The sequence below is a fragment of the Armigeres subalbatus genome, chromosome 3 (genome assembly GCF_024139115.2).
Source record: "Armigeres subalbatus isolate Guangzhou_Male chromosome 3, GZ_Asu_2, whole genome shotgun sequence".
In the NCBI taxonomy this organism is placed as follows: Eukaryota; Metazoa; Arthropoda; class Insecta; order Diptera; family Culicidae; genus Armigeres; species Armigeres subalbatus.
This window is the reverse complement of record NC_085141.1, coordinates 426117211-426133623: the sequence shown is the minus strand read 5'-3', so window position 1 is coordinate 426133623 and position 16413 is coordinate 426117211. Positions and strand designations below refer to the sequence as shown.

Genomic DNA, 16413 nt, shown 5'->3' with positions numbered 1-16413 from the left:
GACTGCCGAAAATGACACCAGCAGAGAAATTCGGAGACGCATAGTGGCTGGAAATCGTACGTACTTTGGACTTCGCAAGACGCTCCGATCGAATAGAGTTCGCCGCCGTACCAAACTGACAATCTACAAAACGCTAATTAGACCGGTAGTCCTCTACGGACACGAGACCTGGACGATGCTCGTGGAGGACCAACGCGCACTTGGAGTTTTCGAAAGGAAAGTGCTGCGTACCATCTATGGTGGGGTGCAGATGGCGGACGGTACGTGGAGGAGGCGAATGAACCACGAATTGCATCAGCTGTTGGGAGAACCATCCATCGTTCATACCGCGAAAATCGGACGACTGCGATGGGCCGGGCACGTAGCCAGAATGTCGGACAGTAACCCGGTGAAAATGGTTCTCGACAACGATCCGACGGGCACAAGAAGGCGAGGTGCGCAGCGGGCAAGGTGGATCGATCAGGTGGAAGATGACTTGCGGACCCTCCGTAGACTGCGTGGTTGGCGACGTGTAGCCATGGACCGAGCCGAATGGAGAAGACTCTTATATACCGCACAGGCCACTTCGGCCTTAGTCTGAATAAATAAATCCAAAAAATTGTAGGTAATTGTTACGATCTGCCCGCATAGAAAAATATCAAACATCAATTTTTCCACTAATCATTTTTCGATTATACATTTTATGATAAGATTATTTATGGTATCGTAGTAAATTATACACCAATTGTACCATGAATAATTTTGACGATAGCCTCTACAATTTTTGGAATTTGGATGATACACTGAATGGGTCGTTGAGTCAAAAATTACCTTTTTTGCGAACAAAAAATTTTCTGTCTCATTGAGGTTACAATCACTTTATCATGCATTCAATTATTCAATGAATAATAATCGTTTGGCGTATGATCGAAATTAAATTATGAATAGTTTGACATTTTTTATCTGTATCATAGAATCATAAAAGCGCTATTACTTGAAGAATTATCATTCCATGAATAGAAACTGAATAATATTACCGATTTGATGAATGGTTCATTTCTATTCGGGTGGTCTCTCGGTTCTCACCCCTTGAAGCGTGACGTAATTTATGATGGACCCAACTGTGTTGGTGGTGTTGAAACGGTTGAAACAAACGCTTGAAACTTTTTGTTTTTCTCGACTAGTTTATCACCTTGTCCATGAAACAAAAATTACAAAAACCCATGCCAAGGAAAAAATGGCCGCCGAATGATTAGAAAGTGTGTAGAAAGCTGCGTAAATAAAAATCATTTTCAAGTGAAAAGAGTGAAATTTTGAAAAGTAAAGTGCCGGGAAACTATAGCAGAGGATCCTGCCCTGAATGGTGGTGAAAACAGCACGAAACCAGCATCCGGAGGACGCGAAAAAGAGAAGTTTTCCCAGGTGGTCAACACCCGGATAGCGTGCAAACCCGAGACGAGACACAGTAGTCCAGAAAAGAGAGAACGAAATCCAAAAATAAAGAGACAGACGAGAAAGAATACCAGGGTTAGTTTTTGTTATTATCTATAGGCTAAGTAGTATTTAAGTAGTCGTAAGGAGAAATGTCGCAAATAGTAACTAGGAATAAGTACAACGAGAAAGCAGGTACATCGGCAAGCCGAGGAGGCGTCCTGCCGAAAGGTGCAAGGATACAAAAACCTAACCAGAAACGTAACGCTACACCACAGCAGATCAGTTCCGGTCAAGTCAGCGAAACATGGCATTCGGACACAGTTTACATCGAAACAACGGATCCGGAACAAAATCGATACAATCACCCGGCGGAAATTGGAAAAACGCTCAACGGAAAAGGAATAGGAAGGATCAAAGACATACAAAGAATCGGAAAGTTCCGATTCAAAATACTGTTTGAGACAGCGAAGGAAGCGAGCCCATTGATACTCTGCAAACTAGAAGATGTCGGACTAAAGATCTACACGCCCCGCATAACAACGGAAATCATCGGACTAGCAAAGGAGGTGCCGTTGTGCTACAGCACAACAGAAATATTCGAAAATCTGGAAGTGGATAAGGAAGTAATCAGCATCGAACGACTAAAAAGGAAGGACAGCGAAGGAAACCTCATCGACACGCGGACAGTCAGAATCAAATTCAAGGGGAGAGTCTTGCCAGAAACAGCGGTCTTGTACGGATGGAGGTTCCAACTGGAACTCTATATCTTTCCGGTGAAACAGTGTAGAAACTGCTGGATGTTTGGCCACAAGAAAGAAATGTGCCGAAAGAAAACGAAATGCCCAAAATGTGGAACTGAACATGGAAAAGAGGAGCAGTGCAGAGGACAAACAACATGCCTAAATTGCAGAGAGGAGCACCCGGCCGACGACCGAAGATGTCCGGAGCGAGAGCGGCAATCAAAAGTTAACGAAGCCATGCAAAGAAGAAGAATAACACAAAAAGAAGCACTGGAACTATACCCGAAAAGCAACATAAGGCTGGAAAACCAATTCGAGATACTAGGGCGGTACGACGAGTTTCCACAACTACAACAGCAAGAAGAATACGGAACAAACAGCAACAACCGACCACGACGCAACAAACCTCATCGAGCCACAGCGAACAGCTATCAACAACACTGGAGACAGCGCAGAAACTCTGAAGCAGGGTCGGATTTAGGCACCGTAAACGACGCGGACCCAGGAATAAAAGTGGAGCTAGCTAAACTAGAGAGGAAATTCGAAGAATTGGCACAAAAAATCACCATTATCGGAAAAATAATAAAACTGCAGCAATGTGTGAAAGAAGAATTCAAGAAACAACAGGACCTGCCGAGCTTGGAAGCGCTAGTTATCAAAATCAGCACAGTTCTAAATGAAATCATCGACGAATTTGGAAATGAAATCACGAACATCAGAAACCATACAGAAAACGAGAGCAACACCTACGAAGAAAATGGCGAATAAGATAAGCATACTCCAAATAAACATTCAGTCTATAAGAGCAAGCGAAAAACGAGAAGAATTGGAATTTTTCCTAAAATCCGAAAAAATAAAAATTGCAACGCTGCAGGAGATCTGGCTAAAGCAAGGAGAAACGTTTAGGATGAGAGGATACAAAATGACTAGCAGCAGAAGGAGTGACGGCTACGGAGGAGTCGGGATTTTAACGGAGGAAAGCATAGATTTCGAACCACTAAACATCACATCACTTCTTCCAATAGAAGTAGTAGCGATCAAAATCACCAACCTGGAGACGCCACTCAACGTCTTCTCAATATACGTGCCACCAAACCCGAACGTCGCCAAACAAGCTGAAATGAAATTGGTAGAATTATTCGATAAAATAGAAACTCTCCAAGGGGAAACACTAGTAACGGGAGACTTTAACGCACATCACACCATGTGGGACGACAACAGAAATACTTGTAGGAAAGGAAAAATCATAGCTCAGGCCCTTGAAAACTCAAGATTATGTCTAATGAACGACGGTACAATGACTACTATCCCTAGAATAGACAGCAACCCTTCAGCAATCGACCTAGCCTTCGGAACGAGAAACATTGTAAATAAAACGGAGTGGAAAGTAATGGACCAATCTTTTGGTAGCACACACCTCGCCATCAAGATGGACATCCAACTAAGAATGCCAATAGCAGAAGTAACAACAAAAAAAGTCAATGTAGAAAAGGTAATCGAAGAAATAAATCAAATGCAGCCCCAATACATATACAACTTGCAAGAGTTAGAAAACATCTTTGAGGAAGTAATCGAAAATTGCAGCTACATTGTTAAAAACAAAAAAGTCAACTACCTAAAAAGATGGTGGAACCAAGATATCCAAGAAGCATACAACAATAAAAGAAAGTGCCTGCGACAATACAACAAACAAAAAAATCTCGTATCACAGCTAGCCTTCCTAAAAGCTCAGTCAATACTGAAAAGATTGATTAGAAGAGAAAAGAGAAAGGACACTCAAGAACTCCGAGCCAAAATTGATAAAGACACGCCGATAAAACAAATATGGAATATAGTAAGAGGAATAAATACAGCATTGACGGGTAAGAAGACAGATTCTAAACACATCGTAGATACCAAAATGGCAGGACAATATCTGAACAACACCTTCACAGAACCAATAGACACCTTACCGGATCCAACACATATAAATCAGGAAGAAGACGACATATTTGATATGCCAATCGCCACAAAGGAATTCGACAATGCGATAATGAGCAAAAAAGACCACTCGACACCAGGACCCGACAGAATTTCGTATAAAATGTTGAAAAACATAAGGAGACCGATACTACTTGAAATATATGAGAAACTCAATTACGCATGGATCAACAAAATAATTCCGGAAAGATGGAGGGAAGTACAAATCATTCTCATCCAAAAAGCCAACTATTCACCTGCAGCCGTCGAAGGAAAGAGAGGTATTACGCTACTCAGTGTACTGATTAAATCGATCAACGCGGTGGTCAAGGAACGACTGTACGCCTTCGTGGAGGAACAGAAACTGCTGCCCGACCTCTCATTCGGTTTCAGAAAACACAGATCGGCAATAGGGTGTGTCAACTACGTCGTCAATCTGGCAAGCCAAGCCAAAAAGGACAAACTAGAATGTATAGCCATTTTTATCGACATATCAAAAGCATTCGACTGCGTCAGCACCAGTAAGCTAATGAAGCAAATAAATGAGAAGAAAATACCGAGCGGTATCGCGAAATGGTTACATGAATATCTGGAAAGAAGAAAAATTATCATACAGACACCAGAAGGAAGAGAGAGCCGTACAACAAACCAAGGACTACCACAAGGATGCCCCTTGTCGCCCGTACTGTTCAATCTGTACACAGCGGACGTACACGAGAACGTAAATCAGGAAGACGGCGTAGCACTCGTTCAATTTGTAGACGACTTTGCAGCGATAGTAATAGGAGAACAGCAAGAAGTCCAATCGAAAGCAAATCGATTCCTCAAAACTCTCAACGACGAGCTAGACAAACTAAAGCTTCGAATCAACCCAAGTAAATCTGCAGCGATTAATTTCGGTAAGAAGGACGATGATACGATAACAATCAACATTAGAAACCGACCGATTGAAATTGTCAAAGTACACAAGTACCTAGGATATATGCTAGACAAAACACTGAAACACAGAAAACACTTGGAGTATGTCAAGGAAAAGGCCGAAAAAAACCTCAACATAATTAAGCTAATATCATCCAAAAGAAGCCCGGCAAACCCAGAAACAATCATTAAAATAGGAGACGCTCTAATCAAATCCAGATTAGAGTACGGAGCAGCAATATATGGAAATGCAGCTTGCAGCAACAAAAAGAAGATCGAAACCACTTTGAACGCGTATATAAGGGCAGGAATGAGATACCTCAAAAGCACGCCAATAAATGTACTATTATCGGAATCAGGACAAATCCCAATGGAAGACAGAGCGGAATTGTTAACACTCCGAGAAGCCATAAAGTCCAAATACTTCAGGGACCCGAATCTCAAATACATATATGCAAAACTCGACCATCGCGCAGACTCAGGAACCTATCTAACGGAAATAGCCGAAAAACACCTAGACGTGATGCAGCAAATGAAACCGCAAAAAGATTCAATAAAAAAAGATACGAAAAAGTGGACAAAACTACAAATCTCATCAGAGATAGATAAGACTGCCACGAAAAAAGGAACAACATCAAAACAGGAACTAAAAGCGAGAACATTAGCAATACTGAGAGAGAAATATGAAAATCACTACAAAATATTCACGGATGCGTCAAAGACACAAAACGGAACGGCAATAGCAGTATACGACCCACAAGAAAATCAAAGACTAACAAAGACTATCAATAACAACTTCAGCATCACAAATGCGGAACTGCTAGCAATACTTGAGGCCATCAAACTGACCAAGAACACGCAGACGGACAAAATAGTAATACTGACAGACGCAAAAAGTGCATGTGAAGCACTAAAAACCCCAGATAAGGCACTGACAAACTACTTAATATATGACATATACGAAGAAGCCATAAACAAAAATCTGACCATTCAATGGGTACCGAGCCATACAGGAGTAGAAGGGAACGAGATAGCCGATCAAACAGCAGTCAACGCGACAAAAAACAGACAAGACAGTTACGAAAGTTTAACACTAGGAGATACTCTGAAACTAGCAAAGAAGGAAATCTGGAACAAATGGAATGAAACATATACGCAACAATCCAGAGAAAAAGGAGCATATCACTATCAATTTGTACAGAAGCCATTCAGTAAAATCTGGAGCAACCAGCTGGGACTAACGACTCAAGAAAAAATCATTATCTCTAGAATCAGGACAGGACATTGCCTAACAAAGGATAGAAAACGAAAATGGAACTGGGAGCAAAGCGAGTTATGCGACAAATGTAACGTTATAGAAAACATTGAACATCTCCTTTATACATGCAAAAAATACGACACAAACAGAAGAAAATACGATATACTACAAAACAAAAAGCCATTAATAACAATACTAAAGAATAATAACCCTGTTGAACTGAAAGAAATCTCGAAATTCGCACAAGAATGCCACATACAAATATGAAACCAAGAATGGACTAAAGATAGAAGACACCCATAAGCGAAGCACCCGACAACAAATTGCACCACCCACCGCCCACGTCAACATAACGATAAAAACAACCCCGAAGCATAATGTACAACATACAAGCATACAACAAACGAGCGAGATGGATCAACTAGGTCCGAGCTCGATATGACAGACAAAGAAAAAAAAAAAAAAAAACCCATGCCAAAAACTAATAGTGTCATTTTTTTAAAGTTAGGTCGATATTCGATAAGTGTGACAGTTGATAACACATACATTCACAAGCCTTGGCTGTATGGATCGATAGGTCTGAGCCAAAAAACGAAGAAAAGAAAAAAAAAAAAAGAAATGATTTCATCTGGAAAGTCATGAATAGAAGTTGTAAGAAATCTCGTGAAACATATCTTCAGTGCAAAAACTAATTTTCGCTTCCAGTGACGATAGGATGCGCTCCCCGCACTCCGGCTCCGATGAGAAACGCCAGCTTTCTCATGTCTGCTGCAGCCGTTCTGGAGACGCCTACACTGCTGAAGAAACCGGCCTCCGATGCCACAGATTTCGGTAAGGAAAACGCAGTTAGCTGCAGCGCTTCCGCTTCCGTCTTACAGCCACCATCAGCTGCTTCCGCTGCGGCGATGCAGTTTCTGATGTTCAACCAACAGATGCAGCAGTCAACAGCGGCATTCAGTGGCGGAAGATCTCTGTTCCAACGAAGTATGGTTGAGAAATCCGGAATGGTAAATCTGAGTAAAATAAATTTATATATTCTTAAATCAACTTAAAAACTGTTTTTCGACAGCAATCCAACTCTCCTGGCTTTAACTTTGCTGTTCCGAGTATTCCGGATAGTACTACTACCGTAGCCACCACGCACATCATCGAAAACCTACAAGTTTCAAGCAGCAATACGTCGCTTAAAAGAAGGTCGGAAGACAATCATAGGGCGGCTGTGAAGATACCCCCAAAACGCGTGCAATTCGAACCACTGCCGTTGAAACCCAGAAATCAAGGAAACGGAAACAAGTGGAATTCCAAAGCGGTAGCGGCTATAAAGGCACCGCCACCAAAGACCTCACCATCCAAAGATACAACGAAACCGGATGCCAAGAAGCTGCGCATTCTCACCGGATCGGTGGAACATATTATGAAGCTAACGAAATGCAACCCGGAAGGATCTCCACTGGTGGAAGTGTTCGCCAATGTGCTGAGCGTGAAGATCGGGGCGTACGAGTGCGAGAAGATATTGTTGCTGCGTAATCGAACCGGGCCGGTCATGCAGGGGGTGTTCTACGAGATCGACTTCCGCATGCCGGCAGTGAATGTTGGTGATTTCGTGCGCTGTGTGGGGAGGCTGACCGGCGGCAGTCGGCTGCAAATTTTGAAAATAACGCTGGCTAGCGCGGAAGAGGAACGGATGAGTCATCGTTTGCAGACGGTAAGTGGCTTTGCGGTGGCGGTGAGACGTTAGAAAGATCACCTACAAGTTGAACCAGATTAATTACTGGTTATAAATGATTGTAGATAGAATTATTCATTAAATTTCATATAATTGTGGTTTTGCTGAATATTAATAGAATAACACATTTTCTATATTAATGGAAATGTAGTAACATAATTCTTTATTTTTCCGACTAAGGGAGAGTTTTGTGTTTAATTATTTATCGCTGCTTGTAGTCAATAAGGTGTGAATTCGCGTGGAATTTATTTAATTCACATTTGATCGTGTAAAACGTAACTCTAAAATTTTCAAATTTATAAATAAATTTGTTCTTTTATTTTTCACCTTTTTAAGAAACTTAATCTGAGTTTGTAGTACTTTGAAAGAGTACTGTGGTCTTTACAACAAAACATGAATTTGATTTAAAGAAAGAGAATCAAAATGCTACAATACGAGTCGATTTTTTATACAAGCGTTATTTATTACACGGTAGTCAAAAATTATACCTCTCGTCCGAAATCATTCAAAAATTTACGTGTAGATTCTTTGTTTAATGCCGATTAATGCCGAACTTTCTGAACAAAAGCTTGGGTAATGGTAGAGGTCAGGTAGAGGTGAGCTAGCCTAGGGCTGCAAACCTTTCTTGTAAAGATATAAAAAACTTAGGTGTCTACTAGGGTGCCAATGGAATGTATGGGAAAAATTTGACCATCGAATTTCAAAAACGGTAAGTAGGTACTCGTTTCATCTGCTCGAAAAAAGTCCCTATGCAAAATTTCAGCTCAATCGGACTTCGTTAAGTGTTTGACCATATTTAGAAAAAAAAGTTCAACCACATTTAAAAAAAAATCGAGGTTTCCCCAAATCTCGACGTTTTATGCATTTCTAAGACATTTTGACTTTTTTCGAGTAGATGAAACTTTTGGGCATTATGAACATACGGGGCAATATGAGTCACCCTCAATTTGAGCTTATTAACCAGTTTTATCATGTAAAAGCTATATGATCTTAAAGAGAATGCTCCACATATGCCTCAATGTTATTTATTTATTTATTACCAGACTAAGGCCGGAGTGGCCTGTGCTGCACATAAAAGACTTCTCCATTCAGCTCGGTCCATGACTGCACTTCGCCAACCACGCAGTCTGCGGAGGGTCCGCAAATCGTCCTCCACCTGATCGATCCACCTTGCCCGCTGTGCACCTCGCCTTCTTGTTCGCGTCGGATCATTGTCGAGAACCATTTTCACCGGATTACTGTCCGATATTCTGGCTACGTGCCCGGCCCACCGCAGTCTTCCGATTTTCGCGGTGTGAACGATGGATGGTTCTCCCAACAGCTGGTGCAACTCGTGGTTTATTCGCTTCCTCCACGTACCGTCCGCCATCTGCACCCCACCATAGATGGTACGCAACACTTTCCTTTCAAAAACTCCCAGTGCGCGTTGGTCCTCCACGAGCATCGTCCAGGTCTCGTGTCCGTAGAGAATTACCGGTCTTATAAGCGTTTTGTAGATAGTCAGTTTGGTACGGCGGCGAACTCTATTCGATCGGAGCGTCTTACGGAGTCCAAAGTACGTACGATTTCCAGCCACTATGCGCCTCCGAATTTCTCTGCTGGTATCGTTATCGGCAGTCACCAGTGAACCCAAGTACACGAATTCTTCAACCACCTGCCATGGGCGTAGCCAGGATTTCGAGAAGGGGGGGGGGCAACTTTTTTGGTCTTCTAAATCCTAGTTTTATAGTAGTTTTATAAAAACACATGAATATTAACACATGAAACCAAATCCAAACCAAATCGAAAAAATAATGATTAAAACAATAATGGATTTAAAAATGCGTGATTTCTTGCTTATCAGATATTTTTAAATAAAGTAAGGTACCCCGGGGCAAGTGAAAATACGGGGTAAGTGGGTACTATGGCTGCCGATTAATCGGTTAACATTTTTAATGGTAACTATGTTCTAGAAAGATGAAGGGAAATTATCAACGAATTCGCCTGACACAAAAAAATTTGGAATCAAAACCATTTGCGGCACCATACTAATGTTATTGTTTAATCATGACTTTAAACTACCGGCAAAATCCATCACTTTTATTTTAATTCAATGGATTTCCAACAAAATAGTCGTTCCTGAATTCATCATTGATGTGGAAAGTGAATATTTTGAGCAATTAAATAATTGCGTGACATCAAAAACGATTTAAAAGTTTTGATTAAAGCCAAAATCTGCAATTTTCACTTTCCCTTGATTTTAGACATACATGGGGCAAGTGGGACATGGGTTTTTAGATTGTTGTCTAGTAAAAAATAACTTCGACACTCATATATCATATGGATCTGAATCAAATGCAGTTAATATCGTTGGTTTAGTTGTTAAGAAGTAGTGTACAGTTGATTTACCAAATGTGTATTATACTTTCTGAAAATTATCTCCAATGGTAATAACTATGCAAAATTTTCCGTTTACAGTGCAATCTACTTATTCTACAATAGATCAACAGGTTTTGTCTTGTGTTTTGTTTATTTTTAAACTTCGCATCAGATTAACAGATTTTAAGATAAATTAGGTGCTTAAGACATAAATTGGCCATTTCGTTCTATTACAAATTTACAACACCGTCTGAATAAAAACGTTCCTTTTGAGGTTCTAAGTTATGTAATAATTTGTGTTAAACAGAGAAACATTCATTCGAAAAATGAACAAAGATTTGCTTATCTCTTCCATCTAACACATTAGGTAAGAAAGTAAGCTAATATAAAGCCAGACAACAGACAATTAAACGGTAAACCGGCTGTTGTCTTGATTTTATATCTGCTAACATTGTAATCCCTTTCTTTTGCCAAAAACAAAAGTCTGACCAGCAATGAACCTCCATCCATGGTCTGAAATACTACAACTCAGAAATTACATGAGCATTATATCTACATTTTTCAAATTAGTTTCGTTCGACAGTATAGAGCAGAATAGGTCCCACTTGCCCCGTTTGAAGGGGTAAGTGGGTCCCGCAGGTAAATTTATTTATGTCACTACCAATATTTTTGTAACTGAATAAATGACTTACAACACGTCTACACTTCAACAACGGAAGCATATAATGATGTATCCGTGGTTAATGTATTGAAATACCCTGTTTTCTAAATATGCTTTAGCGATTTTGCTGAACTAGCGTTTTTTTAGGTCCCACTTGCCCCGGGGTACCTTAAGAAAAATATTAACGAACTTAGTATTCAGAAAGAATATAAAATCGGCTATAACAATTATTATAAAAATCCTGCATTCTTTCATAAGTTTAAGAAAACTAGAACCATACATCTGAATTTCTAAACAAATCCTCTCTGAAATAATATTTATTATAAAATAGGCAGAAAAATCAATATGCAAGCTTTCTCCAGGAATTCCTTCGACAATTGCTCCTGGCATTATATCCGAAATTCTATCAGGGATTCTTTTTAATTCCACCATAAATTTTGCCGGGAATTGATCCGAAAATTCCACCATTATTTACTCCAAAAAAATCTTCACGAACTTCTTTATAAGTTCTGCAGAATTCCCTGCAATAATTCAAATAATTTCGTGCTGTTTCCCATAATTTTTAAGAATAAGAATATTCCGTGGAAATTCCGCAGAATTGCCAGTAAACATTCCTGAGAATTTCACGAAAAATCTTCGAATTTCTTGTGTAAATTCCATAAAATTTTCCGTGAATTGTTTCGAATAATTTCTTGTGAAAATTTCAAAGAATTTCTCCAGGAATTCCACCGGAAATTTATACAGAAATTATACCGAAAATGAAATCAACAATGGAATTTTCGGAGGAATTCCTAGATTAATTCGCAATGAAATCCTGAAAGAATTCCGGTGGAAACTTCAAGATTTCCACTGGGAGATCCTCCAGGAGTTTCTCCGAAAATCCCTCCTGGAATTCTTCCAGGAGTTCCACCGGCATTTCCAATATCTATAGGATTTCCTTCGAGAATTATTCCGGTAGTTTTATTGGCAGTTCCTCTGAAAATTCTTCCGCGAATTTCGGCAGAATTGGAATTTATTTAGGCTTCTTCAGGAATTTGTATAGATTTTCCACCAGAAGCTCCTCCGAGAATTTTTCTGCGAGCTCCTCAGGGAATTCTCCGGGAGGTCCTCTGATGATGATGATGGTCCAGCTACAAACCCCAACAAAGGTTTCAGCTAGACGAGATTTGTCTATCAGATGAATTCTCTTGTTTCCGAGAATGCTTCTGGTAGTTTCCCCGGGGTTCCTTCGAAAATTCCCCGGGAGTTTCTTCAGAAATTCTTCCAGAAAATTCAGGAAATCATTTAGGCTTTCTTCAGAAATTAAGCTGGAAATTCCTCCAGAAGTTCTTCCGATAGTTTCTCTGGGAGCTCATCCGGGAGGTCCTCTAGGAATTCTTCTAGGAGTTCCTCCTGAAATTCCTCCGGGAGTTCTTACGGGAGCTCCTCCGGCAGTTCCTTCGGGAATTCCACCAGCTGTTTCTACGAGAATCCCTCCGGGAGTTTCACCGGCAGTTTCTCCGGGTGTTTCTCTGAAAAGAAACTTCCGGAGGAACTCCCAAAGTAATTTCCGGAGGAACTCCCAGGGGATTTTCTATAGGAATTTCCGGAGGAATTATCGGAGGAACTGCCGGTGGAACTTCTGGAGAAATTTATTGAAGACCTACAGGAAGAATTTCCGGAGGAAATCCTGGAGGAATTCTCGTAAGAATTCTAGGATGAACTCCCAAAGGAACTTCCGTAAGAATTCTAGGAGGAACTCCTGGAAGAACTCTTAAAAGAACCTCCGGAGGAATTCCCGTAAGAACTCCCAGAGAAATTCTCCGAGGAACTTCTAGAGAAATTTGTAGATAAATGCCTAAAGAAATGCTAAATGAATTCCTGGAAGAAAGCCTGATTGAATTCCCGAAGGAACTACTGGTGGAACTTCAGAGGAACATCCGGTGGAATACCCTAGAGGAAGAGAAAAAAAAATACCTGAAGGAACTTCCGAAATCCCATTTCCCGTGGAATTCCTGCCAAATATCGTCCAGGAATTCCCTGCAAAGTTCCTGGAGGTATTACCGGATAATTTCTTGGAAAAACTCCTGGAAGAACTCCCGGAGGAATTCTCACAAGCACTTCCGGAGGAATTCCCACACGGAAGTCCTGAAATAATTCTTATAGAAGTTTCTAAAGGAATTTCCGAAAAAATGTCTGAAGGAATTCCCAGAAAAATACCAGGAGTCCGAAAGGAATTCTAGTACACTTCCGCGGAAAATCTCCCGGGAAAATTCCTGAAGGAATTCCTGGAAAAGTACCTGAAGAAACTCCCGAAAAAATACCTGTAAGAATTTCTGGGGAAATACTTGGACGAATTCCAGGAGAAATTCATGAAGATATTTCTAGAGGATTTCTTGAAGGATATTCTGAAGTAATTGCGAAAAGAATTCCAGACTGTAATGTCATCTAGGAATGTCATTTCGCTATTATTTTTTGGAGGTATTCCCGCAAAATTTCCTGGAAGTAATCCCGGAGGAATTAAAGGAAGAGTTCCGAGAGGAATGCCCGGAGAAGTTCCTTGAAGAATTTTCGAAGGAATTTCTTATAGATTTACAAGTGAAATTATGGAGCTAAATCGGAGGATTTCCGTCATAAATTTTTGAAGAAACTTCTGGTAGAATTTTGGGAAGAAATTCCGTATGTATTCTTGACGGAACTCCTCTCGAATGCATGCCTGAAGGAAATGCCGGATTCTTCCTGAAGAGAGAATAGCCGAAGAAATATCTAGAAGTAAATCTTGGAGAGAAGAAAAGAAATTTTCTCGTGAATTTCCTAAACAAATTTAGTGGAGGAGGAATTACAATTACATGAGAAGGATTTTCGAACGATTTTCAGAGGAATTTGTGGATAACTTCCCGGAGGAATTCAGAAGTTCCCAGGGGAGCTTCTAGAAGGATTGCAAAGAGAATTTTTGAGTCCGAAATGTTTCGAGTTGTTTTGAACTTTCATATATTATGGATCCTGGATGCCCTAATAAGTTTTGGGAATCTTTTGAATTTCAACCACCTATTTCTGTATATGATTGGATCGTAAAGTGCACATGTTTGAGGGAATTCATTTCAGTACCCGTTCAATCTTTTCACAATTTACGCCACGCCCTTGGAAGGCGTTACCCCTATCTTCGTCTTATATCGGGCAGACGCGTTCTTTTAAAGAAAACATTAGCAACTCCTTGAAAAATTAGTACAATATCGGGTTCGGGTCGGGTACGATCCCAAGTAACAATCTCAATGCTTCGAAGATTTATGCTAGTTTTATAGAGGTTTTATTACGGCATGTAGAAATGCTTAAAGTTTTATTTTGGTTTTATTCAGTTGTCATTTAATTAGATCCACAAGAGTACTTGAGAACTACGTTTTGAATTCCAATATAAAACCACAGCTCTTTAAGTTTTATAATGCTCCTGTGTTCCTCCTCAGAGCTAAAAAATGGAACTGACATAAAGCCAGCAGTTAAGTTATATGTTGGTTTTGATCAAGACTTAAAAAAGCTGCCAAGCTTCGTAGAGTCCTATATAAAACCCACATATAACCTTTACTACTGAAGAAGATCTGCATAGGAATACGAAGCTTGAAACTACTACTATGGATAAAAACTAAATTTTCAGCACAAATTGTTTGACCCACGGAAGTTTTTACATTTTGATCGAAAATTCCAGTCGAAAATGAAAAAAAAAAACATTAGCAGTTTTTTCTATGTCGTTTCTATTTCAGCATTTGCCCATGAGGGGTATGAAAATATGTATTTAATCCATACATGCTTTGCCAAATTAACACGAGTAAAACACTTTTATGGTACAAAATATACCATTTAACAATTGCCATTATATGCTTTTTAATTGAAATACTTATTTTTAAAAGTAGGGTAAATCACTACTTGGGCCTATGGACCCGGTTCCCGGCTCACTGCACAGAAAATTAATGATTTATACTGTTTTAAAGTCGTAGGTTTATGGTTAATAATTTTTAAAAAGTCTACCATTTATTTTTCTCAATACTCAATATTTTTCAATCACTTGTTTTACTCCTAATTGATCCAATTGTAGAAAATAAAAATGTATATTTCAAAATTTCGCTCTCCGATGCCACACCACTGAGCCGGAGTGATTCTTCCACTTTTACAAAACGGTATCATCGAATAAACACCTACCTGAAAATCATCGCAGTGCTCGATACAACCATTGCTTGAAGCTGTTAATCACCACACCATAATTCTAAACACACGCACTTCAATTATTCTTATTTGTTCGTTTCACTAGAACTTATTTAAACATATTAGAATACATTTTAAAATGTATTCTCAAACCGAACAAAAATTCACCTCGGCCCAAGAACTTCTAGCCGCACCGTGCTGCCAAAAGGCCAGGATTATGAAAATGATCCTTCATCGTTAATAGGAAAACTGTCTAATACGTTGACGCTATCATGTTATTTATAATTCTCTCGATTTTAAAAGGTGAAAAAAATATTGTTTTTAAGTATATGGAAGAAATTTGGATGAGTAAATATATCTTCTCAACCAAATAAGAATGATTATGAATAATACCATCTGGCATCTTGTTGTCGTGGAACGTGCATATTTTTGTTTACGTCGCATTTTCTACCGTCCCGAGAGAGAATGAGAGTAAAATGTTGAGAGATTGAGTGAAATTTTGCTTAGGCCGGGAACTGGTTTTTTGTATGCCGGAATGGGAATCGCTAGGACTGAAATGAGTGCTGCACCTCGTTAATTTAAATCAAATAAAAGCTTTTTTGAACGATATTTAGCACGAATATCTATTTTTTAAGCAGAAGTGAACCCCAATGCAGTATTATACAGCCCACAAAATTCAGGAAAAGTTGCTTTCTGTCATAAATATCAATTAAATAATGCAGTCGTACGCATGTTAGGCCGGGAATGGGGTAAGAAACCCTACTTGCATTCGATGCCGAGGGCAGAAAAAGTTTGTTTATGATTTTTTTTATATCTGTCTACATTGTCATGCGTTGTCATTATATATAAAACTACCAAGCTTTAAGTTTGACCAAGATAAAACTTGCTAGTCGTACCACGGTCTTGAAAAAGGCCAAGATAAAACCTCTAGGTGTTTGAAATGCCCAGATAGGACCAGTTCAGGAGTGATGGTTATATAGAGGCATTTTTTATGCAATCAAAGTTTTATTCGAAAAATGTCGCCGATATGAAAAAAATAATGAATTTCATAATCGAAATATCATGCAAATTTCTGTTCCACCTTTTAAAAGGTAAAATTGGACATCCTAATAAGTTTTAGGAACAATGCTTTGATTATTTGATCAACCAAAGTGGTTATTCATTGATATTATTTTTAAAGTAATTAACTAAGGCAATTAATTAAACT

The 16413-nt window shown here is 39.5% G+C and overlaps 2 protein-coding genes across 4 annotated transcripts; both read left to right on the top strand.

The window, feature by feature from the left end:
* The first annotated feature begins 1230 nt into the window (after positions 1-1230).
* On the top strand, positions 1231-3563 carry LOC134227430 (uncharacterized). The gene is made up of 2 exons (XM_062708918.1): positions 1231-1299; positions 1531-3563. The coding sequence occupies exon 2, from the start codon at positions 1563-1565 to the stop codon at positions 2919-2921; it is 1359 nt and encodes a 452-aa protein (XP_062564902.1). The 5' UTR covers positions 1231-1299; positions 1531-1562; the 3' UTR covers positions 2922-3563.
* Positions 1237-8353, top strand: LOC134227431 (uncharacterized). Of its 3 annotated transcripts, XM_062708921.1 has the most exons (4): positions 6751-6796; positions 6899-6939; positions 6994-7295; positions 7358-8353. In XM_062708921.1, exons 2-4 carry the CDS (start codon positions 6927-6929, stop codon positions 8024-8026), a joined length of 984 nt encoding a protein of 327 aa, XP_062564905.1. In that variant the 5' UTR covers positions 6751-6796; positions 6899-6926; the 3' UTR covers positions 8027-8353. The 3 variants fall into 3 exon arrangements, with proteins under 3 accessions (XP_062564906.1, XP_062564905.1, XP_062564904.1); XM_062708922.1 differs by lacking the exons at positions 6751-6796; positions 6899-6939 and adding an exon at positions 1237-1506; XM_062708920.1 differs by lacking the exon at positions 6751-6796 and having other exon boundaries at positions 6817-6939.
* Positions 8354-16413: the final 8060 nt, after the last annotated feature.